At 50.1% G+C, this 15,848-nt stretch overlaps 1 protein-coding gene across 1 annotated transcript in view; it reads right to left on the bottom strand.

Moving 5' to 3' along the window:
* The window catches only part of LCMT1 (leucine carboxyl methyltransferase 1), a 188,533-nt gene that overhangs the window by 98,298 nt on the left and 74,387 nt on the right, over positions 1 to 15,848 (bottom strand). The window contains exon 5 of the mRNA XM_085629455.1: positions 5,661 to 5,722. Within this exon, the coding sequence (XP_085485581.1) occupies positions 5,661 to 5,722 (62 nt within the window). The remainder of the gene's footprint in view (positions 1 to 5,660; positions 5,723 to 15,848) is intronic.

The following is a 15,848-nucleotide window of genomic DNA, read 5'->3' as shown; positions in this document are numbered from 1 at the left end:
AATCTACAAATGCATGAAGGACGCTGTCCAAGACTGACAGGTTCCATTTTGTGAATTTAGAGTGCTTTCCATCGAAAATGTATAACTAGTCAGTGCTTTAGATCAACGTAAGCAACCGCAAAGCACTGGAGAATTTCCAAGCAAACTGTAAGGAGGAAGGACACATGAGCCTTTCTCACCCTTAAATGACTACTCACTAAATAAGAACTAGCTCAAAGACTAAGTAAAGTACCATTGCAGATTTGTAAGGTGCATTTTTGCACTACAAATTAAATTTTTAGATCGAAGCCTACTAGACAGCGCAGCATTTGCTGTGCATCCAAAGACAGAGGTCAATGTCAGGTTCTGTCTTCCAAGCGAGCTTGGTGTTTACTTTTTTTTCTGACTTCAAAGTGAGAGGATTTATGTAACAATCTTACTATGAAAGTAAAGGCTTTTTTCTACCATACCACAACATTTAAATGGCTGTAAATGAACTGTGTAGATATTTCAGAATTTATCAGAATAAGGAAAGCACAAATAAAGCACATTATTTTGTAATTCTGAAATGTGATGGAAACAAATATTTTTATTTGATTAAAACTAATCAACACACTAGGCAATGACATTTCCACATTTTATCGTTTGTGCGCTGTATAGTTTTATCAGTAAATTGTAAGTCTGTGCAAAACTATAGGACATTCTACGACTCGACACTCTACGACACGCCACTCCACTCTACGACACGCTCTTCCAGCAGGTGCATATTATATAGCTAAGCCTCAATCAAAAAATTAATGTCAAATAAGAAATTTTCTCAGAAGCCGCAATGAGAGTGCTAGAGTCTGACTGATGTCACTAATTGCACCCTGTTTAAGCACATGGGGGAGATTCTGAGCAGGTATTATACAATAGGACTGTATTTTCCTAACATTGCCAGCGCTACCCTGGTTTCTACCCACACACGGTATTGGAAAAACGAATTTCTACAAGCAGAGAAGGAGTCATGATTCTGCGACTCTTGAGTCCTAGACATGAGACATCCACATCCGTCTTCGGATCCATCACTGTACCCTTTGCACTTCACTCTGACTGCAGAGTTGGGCTACTGAAAAGTTACTCTGATTCAGAAAAGTCCCGAAAACCTACTTTTGTGAGCAGGTTTTCAACCCACAAGCATTAAATAATAAGATCTAAATCTCTTCTTTCAGAACTACAGCAGCCCACCCTCAAGATTTGGTGAAACTGTAGCACTCGCTTCGACTAAAAACTTGTGCTGGTTTATCACACTTGCATTAATTCACACTGCCACTAGAGCTATATCAAAACAAATAGTTAAAGACGTGTTGGCTGAAAAAAGTATTTTAAGGCACTTATGCGCAGTGCCATCTGAAAAACATCCACTGTACACTACAATGTCAAACCCTACAAATACAAAAGAGACACCAAGTAGAGCAGTGTCCAGCTGCCTATTCAGATTGACTGGAGCAAGGCTGACATATTCAAAGAGTGAACTCAAATCCTGCAATCCACTAGTTCATGACATGCTGTTGGACCACTATGATGTCCCTGAAAACCAATAAAGTATATTTAAAATAAAATAAAATGCTGTTGTAGCGGTAAGGTAACAACATGTTCATGCAATATAATATGGACCTGAATAATTATCATCTACCTCAAAGACACTGTGGCCCCACAAAAGATCATAACATGCAGTAATCCAGACCCTTAGTAGAATACCATAAAACCAAGATCCTTGTAAAATTCAACAGACTACTGTTTAAAGCCATAGCCATCACTAAAACGGTATGACAGGGAGAACCCTAAATACAAAAAAACAGCCCTAGATCATGGAAAGATCTATCAACAGAGCCCATGTCCAGAGATAAGACTGTACAGAAGTCACTTCATAGATTTATTAAAATCAGCATTTGGCGACACATGGCCTCACAGGTCAACGGTGAAGAATACTACAATGTTAATTGTCCCTAGAATGTTTTCTGGATCTCTCGTAGTTTTCACACCACATATATTTTGATTGATTAAAAACAAAGCCGGACATTCACATTTTGGCCATGTTTTTGGTGTATATAGTCTCCAAGCGATCAAAAAAAGCATATACTATATACTGTTTATTAAAAATCAAGGTGCTGTAAAATTCTGGATGAAAAACACAAGCTCCAGCGAGACTGCAACCAAAACTAAGAACCCTAAGTGGTCTATTAGGATGTAGGGCGGATCGCCACCGCCCACATGGCGGTGGCGATCCGCCGTACATCATACACCACCCACCACCCATTTCCCCCCGCCATATTAGTATGGCGGGGGAACCCCGGTGGACGGAAAGACCGCCCGCTGGTTTTTCGCTGGTCGACCGGGCGGAAAAGGGTCTGGATATGATGGCGGTGTCTGCTAGACACCGCCATCCATATTAGCATGGGAGCGGGAAGCAGCCTTTCGGAAAGGGATGCGGATTTAGCTTTCGGGGCCCATTGCGGGCCCCCAGGGTATTGGGGGGGTGGGGGTGCTCATGGGGGGTACCTATGGTACCCCCCTACATTGTGACGGAAAAGGTAGCAGGTCTGTGCCTCCTGGAAGTAGACACATTTCTATGCTCCCCCTAAAGATATCAGGAAAGCCACAGAAATATGCTCAAATGTTCCAAAATAAGATAATCAACCTTTTTTATTCCAGTCCTCGAATATTTGCAGAATGTGTATTGATGTATTTATTAGCAGAAGACTTGCAGTAGTTTGGTGGGTGGGGTGAAATATAAGTGAGGCTGCGCATGTATGAAATGTGTTTGTATGCTCAGTAGAAGTGGTAAGGCATGGAAACATGGGCAGATTCAACAGACAGAGCAATGGTCTGATTGGCGTGTACATGGTTATCGTCTTCTTGAAAACTCCACACCAAATGCCGGACTTCCTTTGTGCCCCAATGCACAAAGAATCTAGCATGCAGAACTATATGCAAAAATTTCACATTGGCTTACACTCAAGAAAGTTATGCCATACATGGATTGAAAGTGTTTTTGGCGTACATTGTTATATATGAGACGTTATCAAATAAAACTATCTGTACTGTAATTTCCGGGGCACACAGTCACATGCCTTGCACAATATTTGTCTAAAGTCTGATCTCTCTGTCCCCTGCCTTGTATGGGGAAGATGAGGTGTAATAAACCCGCTGAAAAATGCCGACTGTATCATTAAAGCACACGGTCTTTGATAGCAAGGTGAACGTGCAGATCTTTGCCGATTTTTATGGTACCAACTATCTATGTAGATAAATTTGTGCCAAGTTAGAGGATTTACAATGTACAGAAAATCAAAGCAAGGGCAAATACCTTTCTTAGCCATGACCGAGAGTGGTATGCAGAGATTTCAGGGAATGTCTTGTACTGTGTGAGGGGGGGAGACTCCCCAGCAGGCAACTCAACCGCTCATGCCCCAGGTCATAGACACATATGGCATGACACCATATGGTCGGCCATGGCACTACAACATAAGGTTCAGTCAAGCAGATCAGCTAGTGGCACAGGACTCAGCCCTTCTCTACCTAACCGTCCACCCACCCCCTCAACTGGCCCAGCGAGACAGGACTCGGGTAGAATACCCCCTGCAGCCACTGGGCTGAACCAGTCCTGTCCTTTCAAAATATCTGTCAGGTGTTGCAGAAGGTGATCCGGTGAAGTGATGCGTTTAATCCTCCAGTGAGTCTGCAGGTGAGGTTTGCTCTGGAAAAGGAAAGGCCAGTATGACAACTCTGCTAGTCTAGGAGTATGGAGTCCCTAGAAGCTAGGAGACAGACAAATGACTCATTGTAGATCGATCCAGTGGGGGCTAGGGTAGAGAAGTACATTGCACCCTCCAGAGACTTGACTTTGTGACTGGATCAGAGGAGGAGATCCAATGGGGGACCCAACAAAAACAAGGATATCATCCGCTGAGACTCCAAACACTAGAGAAGAGGGACAAAATAACCCCCTTTCTCTCCAGTCAATTCTGCAGCCACATATACAGTGAAACCAACTGGGAAGTTTAAGATTTAGGCTTCAAAGAGTTTGATTAGGCAAGATTGAGGCTTCACGTCAACACAAGAGGGGGTGAGTGGTTTCATACAGATGGGCACAGTTTCTCCCCCACCGAACCAGGTAGTGGCCAAACTCAGTGTTTCACATCAAAACCTTGCCCCCCACTGCATGACAGAAGTTATGCAGACTGTAAAAGTTTTTCACAAAGTAGAATGTGAAGTGCTTGAGAGAACTCCTTTCTCAAATCCCAAAAGCATCCACTAGACAACACTTGATAGTCTGAGGTAGAGAGAGTCCAGTACCAGTACACTTTTGTGATTGAAAGAGGGCCAGAGCGGGTGAAGTTGTTATAGTGCCCTTGTTCACAACTGCCAAGATAGAAATGGGCCACTACCAGCTATACAAGGTCTTTTTCACCTTCAGGAAGCAGCTGCACTTGCACCCTGTTTGGAATAACAAACAATGTGTCAATGTAGGTGTCAGCTGGCCCAATTTTCCTTGGCCCACACACTTTTATTGAAGGAAAGACCCAGGAGAAATGACAGCTGTCCAAGTGTGCTATTCATCATTGCAGGGCAGCTGTTGTGGGCCACAGGTTGTCTTTGCCCTCAAACAAATGAAGGTGCGAAAGAGTCAATACAATTAACCACTGCCACATTACCCTGGCCATAAACGCAAACACAGCATCAAGGAAAGTTGTCAAAAACCATGGTCCTCCTTGGTCTGCACCGTTTTACAAGCATGAAGGCTTGCCCGGTGAAAGCTTGCCCGGTGCCTGTTTACAGACACAAACAGGCTGCCAAGGAAAATTTCACCGGATTAAGTTCTCCTTGGTCTGGACTATTTTGCACCCCATGGAGTAATAACATAACTGGCAGCTGCTCCGGAACCCTGTTCAGACCTGTAAGCAGGTCACTGAGCAAGCTGGTAGCTGTTCAAGGCCTCCTTCAACCGTAAAAAAAGATGGCGAGAAGAAAGGCCAAGACAACTCACATCTCTGCCCTGATACTTTGTTTGCAATAGCAAACAGGATGTATTTTAAAGGAGGCAAGTCTCAAACATTAGAAGAGCAGTACACCTATAAAAAAAGAATCTAAATTCTAGAAAAAAACTAAAGTAAAGGTTTAGTTAAGGTTGATGGGATCTAATAAAAGGGATAGCACAAAACCAAACAAAACACATGCAATTTGCAAATCATGGAGCAACCTTAGGCTTAGCACCCTCCGTGGCCAAATTGAATAAACCTTAATTTTCAGTTGAATAAATATGCTAACTTATTTTTTAAATGCATAAACAGTTACATAGCCCCAGGTTCGGTTCGGTTTAATGGTTAGCTTCACTAGAGGGGCTTTACTCTAAAACCTGAAGACCAATTCAATGGGCGCGTAGGGGCCATTACAACCAGCGGCTTTGTAGGCACTCTAATGCGGATTGCCCTGCACAAGATCAGCCAGGCAGATGGGAGGTTTCAGAGACGGTGACCAGTTGCCTTTCCATGCTGTCTACTAGAATCTCAGAAATAGCAGGAACACACAGCAAGCATGTTTCTGGAAGATAAGACTTCCCAAGAAACAAAATACTGCAATCATTTGGCAAGTAAAATATAACATTTAAGACAAATAAAAATGTATTGCAATATCCTTACCCATGAGCAGAGATTCCCCAGATTGTAGCTCCATGATTGGTTTGCTCAGTGGAGGTTTTGATCTAAAATGTAAATTAAATAGTTAAAATAGATTCTGAAAATACAGTACACCCATTATGATAAATAAAATGCACTTGACCGAGTGAACTTGAATACTGAAACCAGTGCTCTGTAGCGCCCTAGCTAAGTTCACAATATACAAGTACTAGTGCATACATATTTGTATGCATACACAGCTAAGACACTACAGTTTAGAGTCCTAGTATGAAAGCTGTGCTGTTGGAATCTACTCGATGAAAGTCTACATGAAATGGAGAGATTTAAACAGATACATTCTATTTTTTTATTTATGGAATGCAGTAGCTTCTTCTTTTTTCTAATTTTGTTTGTACTTGTAAGGTACGCTACCACACGCGAGGGTATCCTGGCGCTAATATATTCAATTTTGTTTTTGCTAGCTTCCACAACTGAGCATGGGCGCGACCTCGTTAGTATCATAGAATGTGTCCAGAAGACATCCAGTGAATCACAGGTCTAGCATTACCATATAAATGGGAGGAAGAGCTTTTGATGAACTTGGACAGTCACTGCCAAGGGGTAGAAGAGATATGGCACCTTTTAAAAGGGCAAGCCATGAGAAGAGAGAGATCATTTTAGACACAACGGAAGGAGGTGTGGGGGGGGGGGAATAAATGAAGGTGATGTAAACTTACTAGAGAAGAACAATAGGTTGCCCAGGAACTGGAAATAATCTCTGAATTCCCGGACTGAAGTAAGCTGTTACTTTTTGTTGAATCCTATCTTCAATATCTTATATTAAAACATATTCAAACACACTAAAACAGGGAGAAATGGATTTCACACGATCGCTATGTGAGGTAGCCAATGTGAATTCTGCTGGGAACGAAGCAAGGAGAAGCCTATTTTCATTTTCAGCTCCTCAGTTCAGAGTATGTTTGTTCCAGTAGGCAACACAAACAGACTCCATACTCACTTGCCACTTTGCCTGCCTATACTTTAAAAGACGGATGCTTCATGGAGAGAGTCGCAACTACTACGATCCCTAGTTTGTGAAGAAGACGACATTGGAAACATTAAGGCTCACAGTATCCATACCAATGGCATCTGCGCCAACAAGAAAACTGAACAGGGCAGCATTCCCACCAAGGTATTCGACAGAAATGATTTTGCCAAAGCCAGTCTCCCTCCACTGTAAGCTTGAAGGCTCATCTATTCGTACACAACAGGATTTATAGTTTACAATAAATGGTCATTGCCCAGCTCTGTACTCGTATCATACAGGAGTATTAGGGGATCAAAGGGGAGGGGAGGGGGGGTGCATTGTAACTCGGTGTAGCGCAGAATACAGTACACACTAAGATCATACACATACACCTCATATCAAGTGTCATGCTGTCTGATCCGTACAGTGGTGCATATCCCGAAACATTCCCTGATCTAAAGGCCGTTAGAACATTAGGTAGTATCCGGTCAGGTGGGAACAGCAGGTTCAGAACAGAAGCTCACCAGGCTATGAAATCATGCTCCCATCTGTCATCCTTCTGCACTATTTTCATATATCTCTACTCTGCATTGGCCCATTCCTTCACGTCTCAAACAGTCAATCATCTCAGGACCCTTTCTACACACGCGCCTAACTGCCAATCTCCGCTTGGCCAACAGTAGAGTAAGATATGCCTCTTTCTTCAGCATCTTGTTCTTAGTTGCAAATTATGAAATGCCTAATGAACAAGTTACTTACCTTCGGTAACGATATATCTGTAAGAAACATTAGTTAGTTAGAATCCTCACCTTAGAATATCCCCGGGCGTCAGGCCGGATCCAGAAAGATTTTTCGTCAGCAATACCCTTGCGCGTCGCTAGGCGTCGCCTGCGGCTCCGCGTCCATCGTCGGGATGACGTCGGAGTACTTAGACGCCGCCCTCGCGCGCTGACGTCACTTCTTGTACATAGCTTTCCGCGCCAGGAACGCAGAGCCATGCAAGAGCCCGACACTGGTGCCAAAAAATTCTAGGGCCCTGAAAGGGATAACCTCAACCCTAGATATCGGTTCGCAGAACGGGGAGGATGGGTGGGTCGGTGAGGAATCTAACTAACTAATGTTTCTTACAGATATATCGTTACCGAAGGGAAGTAACTTGTTCATCTGAAAGAAACACGTTAGTTAGATTCCTCACCTTAGAATAGATACCCCAGCAATACCAACTCCGGTGGTGGGTCTGCGAACCAAGATCACACCAGAAAGTCCTGAAGAACAGAACGGCCAAAGAAGCCGTCTCTCCGGACTTGGCTGTCCAGGCAATAATGTTTGGCAAACGTGTGCAGCGAGGCCCACGTTGCCGCCTGACAGATGTCCTGCAAGGGGACTCCCCGGCCCAGGGCAGTTGTCGCTGCTGTGGCCCGAGTGGAATGGGCCCTCAGCCCTACAGGAGGTTCCTTTTTAGACAAGGAGTAACAAGCTTTGATACACAAAACGACCCACTGAGAGATGGTCTGCTTGTGCACCGCTCGTCCCTTCTTAGCGCCCACGTAACCAACAAAGAGCTGGTCGTCCACCCGGAACTGCTTGGTGCGGTCCAAATAAAAGGACAGCGCCCGTTTTGGGTCCAGACGGTGGAGCCTCTCTTCCTCTTTCGAAGGATGCGGAGGCGGAAAGAAGGTGGGCAACGTAACAGACTGCCCGATGTGAAAGGCAGTTACCACCTTAGGGAGAAAGGAAGGACGAGTCCTGAGAACAACTTTGTCCGGATGGACAGAAAGAAAGGGAGGTTTAGAAGAGAGAGCCTGGAGCTCACTCACCCTTCTAGCAGAGATGATGGCTACCAGGAAAGCAGTCTTAAGCGTCAAGAGACGAAGGGGACAATTATGAAGTGGCTCAAAGGGAGCGCACATCAGAAACGATAAGACCAGATTCAAATTCCACTGAGGCATTACGAAAGGGACAGGAGGAAACATGAGTAATGCCCTTAAGGAAGCGAGAAACAACAGGGGATTTGAAAAGAGAAGGCTGATCAGGGAGCCGCAAGAAAGCAGAAGTAGCAGAAAGATAACCTTTCAGGGTGCCCAGAGCAGAGCCCTGCTGGGCCGAAGAAAGAGGAGAACCTCAGAAAGAGGGGCGGAAAGGGGATCCACAGCCTTTGCTGTGCACCATGCCACAAATTTGTTCCACCTGCAGGCGTATACCGATTTTGTGGAGGGATGCCTGGCTGCCAGAATCACATCCCAGACTTCAGGAGGCAAGTTAAATGGCATCAACTGCCGCTGCTCAATCTCCACGCATGGAGGTGGAGGCTGGACAGGTTCGGGTGGAGGACCGTCCCCTGCTGCTGTGACAGAAGGTCCTCCTGAAGAGGCAGTCGTATCGGGGGATCGATCGACAGACTGAGTAGCACGGGATACCAGAATCTTCGTGCCCAGTCCGGAGCCACCAAGATGACTTGGGCCCGGTCGCGCTTGATCTTCTTCAGCACTCTGGGCAGAAGTGGTATAGGCGGAAAAGTATACAACAGACCGCAACTCCACTCGCGACGAAAGGCGTCCCCGAGCGAGTGCCGCCTTGGAAACTCCAACGCGCAGAACTGCTGACATTGCGCGTTCTCTTCGGTGGTGAATAAATCTAAACAAGGCTCTCCCCACTGCTGAAAGAGGCCTCGCGCCACGTCCGAGTTTAGACGCCATTCGTGATCCATCATGCACCGGCGGCTGAGTTCGTTTGCTCTGGCGTTCAGAGAGCCCGCCAGGTTTTGAACCACCAGGGTGATGCCCTGATGTTCCAGCCATGTCCAGAGGCGCAGAGCCTCCTGACAAAGGGTCCACGACCCCACCCCGCCCTGTTTGTTGCAATACCACATGGCGGTGTTGTTGTCCGTGAACACCTACACCACACTTCCCCGGACAGAGGGAAGGAATGCCTTCAGTGCAAGCCGGATCGCCCGCAGCTCCAGAAGGTTGATATGGAGCCAGGACTCCGCCGGAGACCAGAGGCCTCTGATCTCCGCCTCTCCCATGTGGCCTCCCCATTCTAGGAGAGACGCATCCGTCACCACTACATGCTCCGGTTGGGGTAGGGAGAGGGATCTGCCACTGACCCAATCGCGGTCCGTGAGCCACCACTGCAACTGATTCGCAGTGCCCTCCGAGATCAGGACGTGGTCGGACACGTTGCCCCGATGCTGGGCCCACTGAAACTTCAGGTCCCACTGCAGAGCCCGCATTCGCCACCTGGCGTGATGCACTAACAGGATGCAGGAGGCCATCAGACCCAGAAGCCGCAGCACCAACCTGACCGAAACCCGGGATAGAGGCCGAAAGATGGGAATCAGAGCCTGAATATCCCAGACCCGCTGTTCCGGAGGATAGACCCGGAACTGCGCCGAGTCCAGAACCGCTCCGATGAAGAGGAGCCGCTGGGAGGGACTGAGATGCGACTTCGGCACGTTGATGGAGAACCCCAGCGAATGCAAGAGGTCTGCCGTAGTCTGGAGATGGGAGACGACTGCCTGGGGCGAGCCAGCCTTCAACAACCAGTCATCGAGATAGGGGAAGACTGAAACCCCTGATCTGCGCAGATGAGCTGCGACCACCGCCATCACTTTCCGTGAACACCCGAGGGGCACTGGTGAGGCCGAAGGGGAGCACGGTAAACTGAAAATGCTCCTGGCCCACCGTGAATCGCAGGTAACGCCGATGGGCCGGCAGGACGGGGATGTGGAAGTATGTGTCCTGCAAGTCCAACGTTACCATCCAGTCTCCAGGGTCCAGGGCAGTCAGAACCTGAGCTACAGTGAGCATCTTGAACTTCTCCTTGCGGAGGAAGGTGTTGACGCTCCTGAGGTCCAAGATAGGGCGTAGGTCCCCTTTGCCCTTCTTGGGAACCAGAAAGTAGTGGGAATAACAACCACGACCTACTTCTGGACCACGAACACGCTCGATGGCCCCCTTCCTGTAGAAGGTTCAAGTGATCCCCCGACATGCGGTGGTACTGCGGTGGCATGGCTGGAGGGGTTGCCTTGAAGGGGAGGGAGTAGCCCCTTCGGACGATTTGCAGCACCCACCTGTCCGATGTGATGGAACACCAGTGGAGCAGGTGATGTCAGACTCTGCCTCCCACTGGCGTGGAATGGGCCTGAAAGCACGGACTAGGAGGGCTTTGAGGCGGATGCTGCCGGGGTAGATGTGGACTGACCGGCACGTTGTCCCCCTGTACCGCCTCGGCGGAATCCACGTCCGCGACCGCGTGGAGGTTGGTTCTGCGGCCTGTGGCTAGGCGGACGTGAGGGGGCGCCCCTTCCTTGGCCACGAAAGGGGCAAAAAGCAGAAGTTTGCTGGCGCGGTCCGAGAGGCCCAAGGACTTGGCCGTAGCCCGGGAGTCCTTAAAGCGCTCCAGCGAACTATCCGCCTTGTCGCCAAAAAGACGACTGCCATGGAAGGGCATGTCCATGAGGGTGCTCTGGACAACCCCTGAGCAGCTCGTGGACCGCAGCCAGGCGTGGCGGCGGAGCCGTATTGTCCAATCCACATCTGATAGCGTTCCGTGCTGCATCCCGCCCCTCGGCAAGAGCCTGGGCGAGCCTTGTCCGGGCCTCCTCCGGACACTGGGGCAGCACGTCCTCCACCGTATCCCACAGGGAGTGGGAGTAACGGTCCAAGAGTCAAGCGGTGTTAATAGACCGCAATCCCAAACTAAGGGAGGAGAACAGCTTCTTACCAAACTGTTCTAGCCTCTTGGATTCCCGATCCGGGGGAGCGGACGGGAAGGAGGTCTGGGAGGTAGAGGCATGGATAACCAGGCTCTCGGGCGTGGGGTGTTGGGACAGAAAACTGGGGTCGCCCGGTGCAGGGCGGTGGCGCCGGGCCACGTTCCGGTCCACAGGAGGAACTGTGGAGGCCTTGGACCAGATGCCCTTTAGAACGTCAATGAGTGCCTCATTGAACTGCAGCAGAGGCTCCGAGGAGCTTGCTGACGGTTGAAGCACTTCTGTGAGGATGTTCGTCCTCACGGCCACAGCAGGCAACTCCAGCCCAAGGGCTTCGGCCGCCTTGCGCAGCACCACAGAAAATGCAGCACCTTCCTCCGAAGCCACTGTCAGAGGAGAGATGAAGCCAGTGTTAGGGGAGGTATCAAGGCCACTGGCATCCCCCAGCTCATCTGCCCAGTCCTGTGATAACTGGCCCTGTAGGGCCAGAGGGTCCTCAGACCCCTCCCAGTCGTCACCGTCATCCGATTCCTGGTAGAAAGGGGGAATGATCGGAGCCGGGCGGAAGATGAAATTGCCACCCATCGGCGTCGGATGCGGCGCCGGGCCCCGACCCGGACTGAACCGGGGAACGGCGTCGTCCGAAGGCGGTGCCAGAGGTGGTACCGGAATTGGCAGAGGGGTCGAGAGGTCAACCGGCGCTGGCTGAGATCCAGGCCTGGATCCCCGGGGACCAAAGTCGGCGATGGCGCTGGAGCCGCCGGCTCGCTAGGCCTCCCAGTCGAGCCCGCGGTGCCCGAAGGCGCGCCGGCAGGCGTCGACGGTGGAGTCAGGCTCCTCATGGCCGAGAGGAAGGCACTGACCTCCACCGGAGTCGCGTCGGTCCCAGGGACCTGCGGGTATGGGGACGGATGCGACTCCTGCGGCTCCGACGGAGCCGCGTGGGTGGTACCACCCGAACCCTCAGCCGAGTCGCGCGACCGGCGAGGGGAGTCTGAAGAGCGATGTCGCCTCTTGGACTTCTTACTACGCTTCGACTTACCCGAAGACTTGGAACCAGACGAGTGGTGGTGATGACTGGGGCTCCGCAACCGGTCCCTCGACCTCCTCCTCGACCGGGAGCGACGCGGAACCGACTGCCGGAACTCCAGTAGCTTGCGGGACCGCTCCCGCCTAGCCTTCGAAGTCAGGGCCCGGCAGCCGAGGCACGACGCGGAATCGTTGTCAGCCCCACGGCAGTAGAGGCACCGGCGCTGGTGGTCCGTAACCGACATCAGTCGGCTACATGAGTCACAGGGTTTGAAACCAGGCATCCTACCGGCACCAGAGTCGAGTCGACAGAATAGACCAAAAGAGTCAAAAAGTTTAGTCAAGAAATTACTAAAAGGGTATGCTCTTCCCGGATCGGCGCTGTCTGGCTCGGAAAAAAGAAGAACTGACATCAGCGCGCGAGGGCGGCGTCTAAGTACTCCGACGACGTCATCACGACGCCGGCGACGGACGCGGAGCTGCAGACGACACCTAGCGACGCGCAAGCGTATTGCTGACGAAAAATCTTTCCGGATCCATCCTGACGCCTGAGGATATTCTAAGGTGAGGAATCTAACTAACGTGTTTCTTTCAGATATGCAAACTTTAGGAGTTATCTGAACTACGAGGGCAGTGCATGTTGAGTAGTGTTCGCAGAACTTAGACCTTGAAACAAGACCGTGCCGAGTACAACTGAACGAATGAGGCCTCTGGAGTGGGGCAGGTATTACTCTTCCTCAATACTGGGGTCAAATTGGAATTCATACATATCAAAACGCATTTTACCGGTCGCCAATGGCCTGATTCTGTGATTTGGGCCATTTTCAACTATCAAAATGCAAGATACATATGGCCCAAAATGTGTAAACAGAAATTTTAACATGTTACCAAATTGCAATTTGGAATTGCGAATACATACCGATTCGGTATTAGGAAGGAGCGTGTTTAGAGATTCCCTTACTAATACCAAATCGCAGCGGTATGTAAGAATATTTTGTGACCCAAATGCGGTCGCAAAAGGTTTGCATTTTACCACCTACTTCAAGTAGGTGATAACCCATTCACAAAATGGGACGGAATCCCCAGGGAACCCTTCCCCTTTGTGAATAGCAGCGAAAACGATTGTTTAAGAGCAGATAGTGGTCCCAGTGCCTGCTCTTAAAAAATGAAAAGAAAACGTTAAATTTTTCTCTTTTAAACGCAACCCATATTCCTTTAAGGAAAATGGGCTGCAATAGGGGGTCGGGGCTTAGCTCGAATCCGGAATGGGCATCTGAGCCTAGGGCTCCTCCGCGTTGATCGACGATCCTGGGTCTATCCTTGCATACTGCCACTTACCAAGCACCAGAAACATAGTTTTGCGAACCGGAGAGGTCGCTGCACCCCGCGAACGAAGACCTGACCTCGCTAGTCCCACCCTGGCCGAAGTTACGGAGCAAAGAAAAGCGCGAGAGGCGGTGCGGCGTCACTGTGCGTCTGGGAGAACGTCAGACCTGATCTCCGGTGACGAGAAGAGAAGACTCGTGTAACTCTTCGGCAGCGTCACCATAATTATCAGCAGACTTGCGTATTCCGAGGTCCCAACAGTGGCAGAGCAACAATTGTAGCGGTGCTTAGGGCGGAACGCAACGGGGGAATTGCAAACACCCTTTTTCCCCCTGGCGATCAGTGCACCATCGAACTGCGGCAGGAGCGCTACAACCGATTGCAGCGGGGAGAGTGAGTTGCGGATGCGCCCGCAGGTGGGAGAACGACGCGGACAAGGCAAGACTGGCCGCTATAAGCGCTACAGGGCTAACACCACGAAGACCAGGATAGTGTGTCATAGTGGCTCCCTGGGAGGCATATAAGCACCATCATTCGGGAGTTTGGCCTGTGGGAGTCCTGACGGGCACCTCTGCGCACAAGGAGTTGGAGGGGAGGAGCGGTGGAGCAAAGTAAACGCTCTGGTGAATGCTGCAGGAAAAATAACCTTACCGCAGATAAGGGGAGGCAGTGGCACAGCATCCACCACACTGCTGAAGCTGGGTTCCGCTAGTGGAGCCAGAACGATTACAGACACAGGGGCTGCGCCAGATAGCAAACTCGGCGGACACCAGGAGAGCGGAGGGCATCACAATGAGAGTGGATGCCGCCCTTCCATTTAGGTGGGTGCAACGCCTTCGGGGATGACTGCTTGCAAGTAGCGGGGTCAGCAGGCATAGGCACGGTCGGGCAGTGACAAAAGCGCAAAGTGACGACACAACGCAAGGGACGCTATAAGTCGGGTGTGGGCTTGCCCGGACGGTGGAACACCGCACCTCATGACGCCAGGGCAACACGGGAAGATCAACTACTGGCGCTGCCCAGGTAGGAGCATATTGCAGCACAGCTAACTGTCGCGTGGCGGCGCGCAAGACTGACGCTAAGTTACTGGGTGAACACAGTCGTGAAGAAGTGAGGTGATGGACGATTAAGCGCCGGAAATAGCGGATACAACCCCCGGAGGATGGTACACTTACGGAAACGGTGGATTGCCACTACGCTTCGATTCCCGGTTCGGGGAGAAGCCGTAGCTCTTTGAGAGGAGGTCGGTGCACACGCACTTGCTGCCCTGTCCCTGAGGCGGAGAAACTTGGCAGCTGAGTATTGGTCCCGCCACACTACGGAAGACAATGGGCAGAACCGACAAGTCCCAACCCAAGCTAACCTTCGAACAAAAGAGCTCCCAGTCACAGGACTCGTCCTCCCGCGCAACTACACGGTCTCCTCTGCCTGCGGAGGGGGAGCCGGTCCTACGCAGCCTGCTATTATCAATGGAAAAAGGCCTACAGAATGGAATCACATCACTGGGCACGAAGATTGATGCCCTCTCCTACCGGATGGACAAGATGGGGGAGAGGCTGGATAAGCACGCGGAAAGACTAGATATGTCCGAAAGACAGATAACGGAAGTTGAGGAGGCGCAGACAACCCTGAATGCGGACCACAAACAGCTGGAGAGGATAGCGCAGGCACTGCAAGCCAAAACGGAGGATTTCGAGGCACGCTCGAGACGCTGTAATCTATGAATAACTGGTCTGCCAGAGACTACGCAAACCGGCAATATGGAGCGTTTTGTGGAGAAACTGCTGATGGATCTCCTGTGCGCAGAGGTGTTTTCGAATAAATTCGTGGTGGATCGGGCGCATCGCTCATTGGGGCCCAGACCGCCACCGGGAGCCCCGCCCAATCATCGCTAAGTTGCTAAACTACCGGGATAGGGATGCGGCCCTTCGTACAGCGAGGGACAAACAAACATTGACCTTTGAAGGATCAACCATATAATTGTTCCCAGACTTCACAGCCAGAGAGCAAGAGGCCCGCCGACTATTTATCCCTATGAAAAAACAGCTGAGAGACTTGGGCGCGGACTATGCCATGCTGTACCCAGCAAAACTGCGGGTTAACAGACAAGGACGCT

This window comes from Triturus cristatus, chromosome 10, assembly GCF_964204655.1.
Source record: "Triturus cristatus chromosome 10, aTriCri1.1, whole genome shotgun sequence".
Taxonomy (NCBI): Eukaryota; Metazoa; Chordata; class Amphibia; order Caudata; family Salamandridae; genus Triturus; species Triturus cristatus.
Note: the sequence above shows the minus strand (reverse complement) of the source record. Positions and strands in the feature narration are given on the sequence as shown.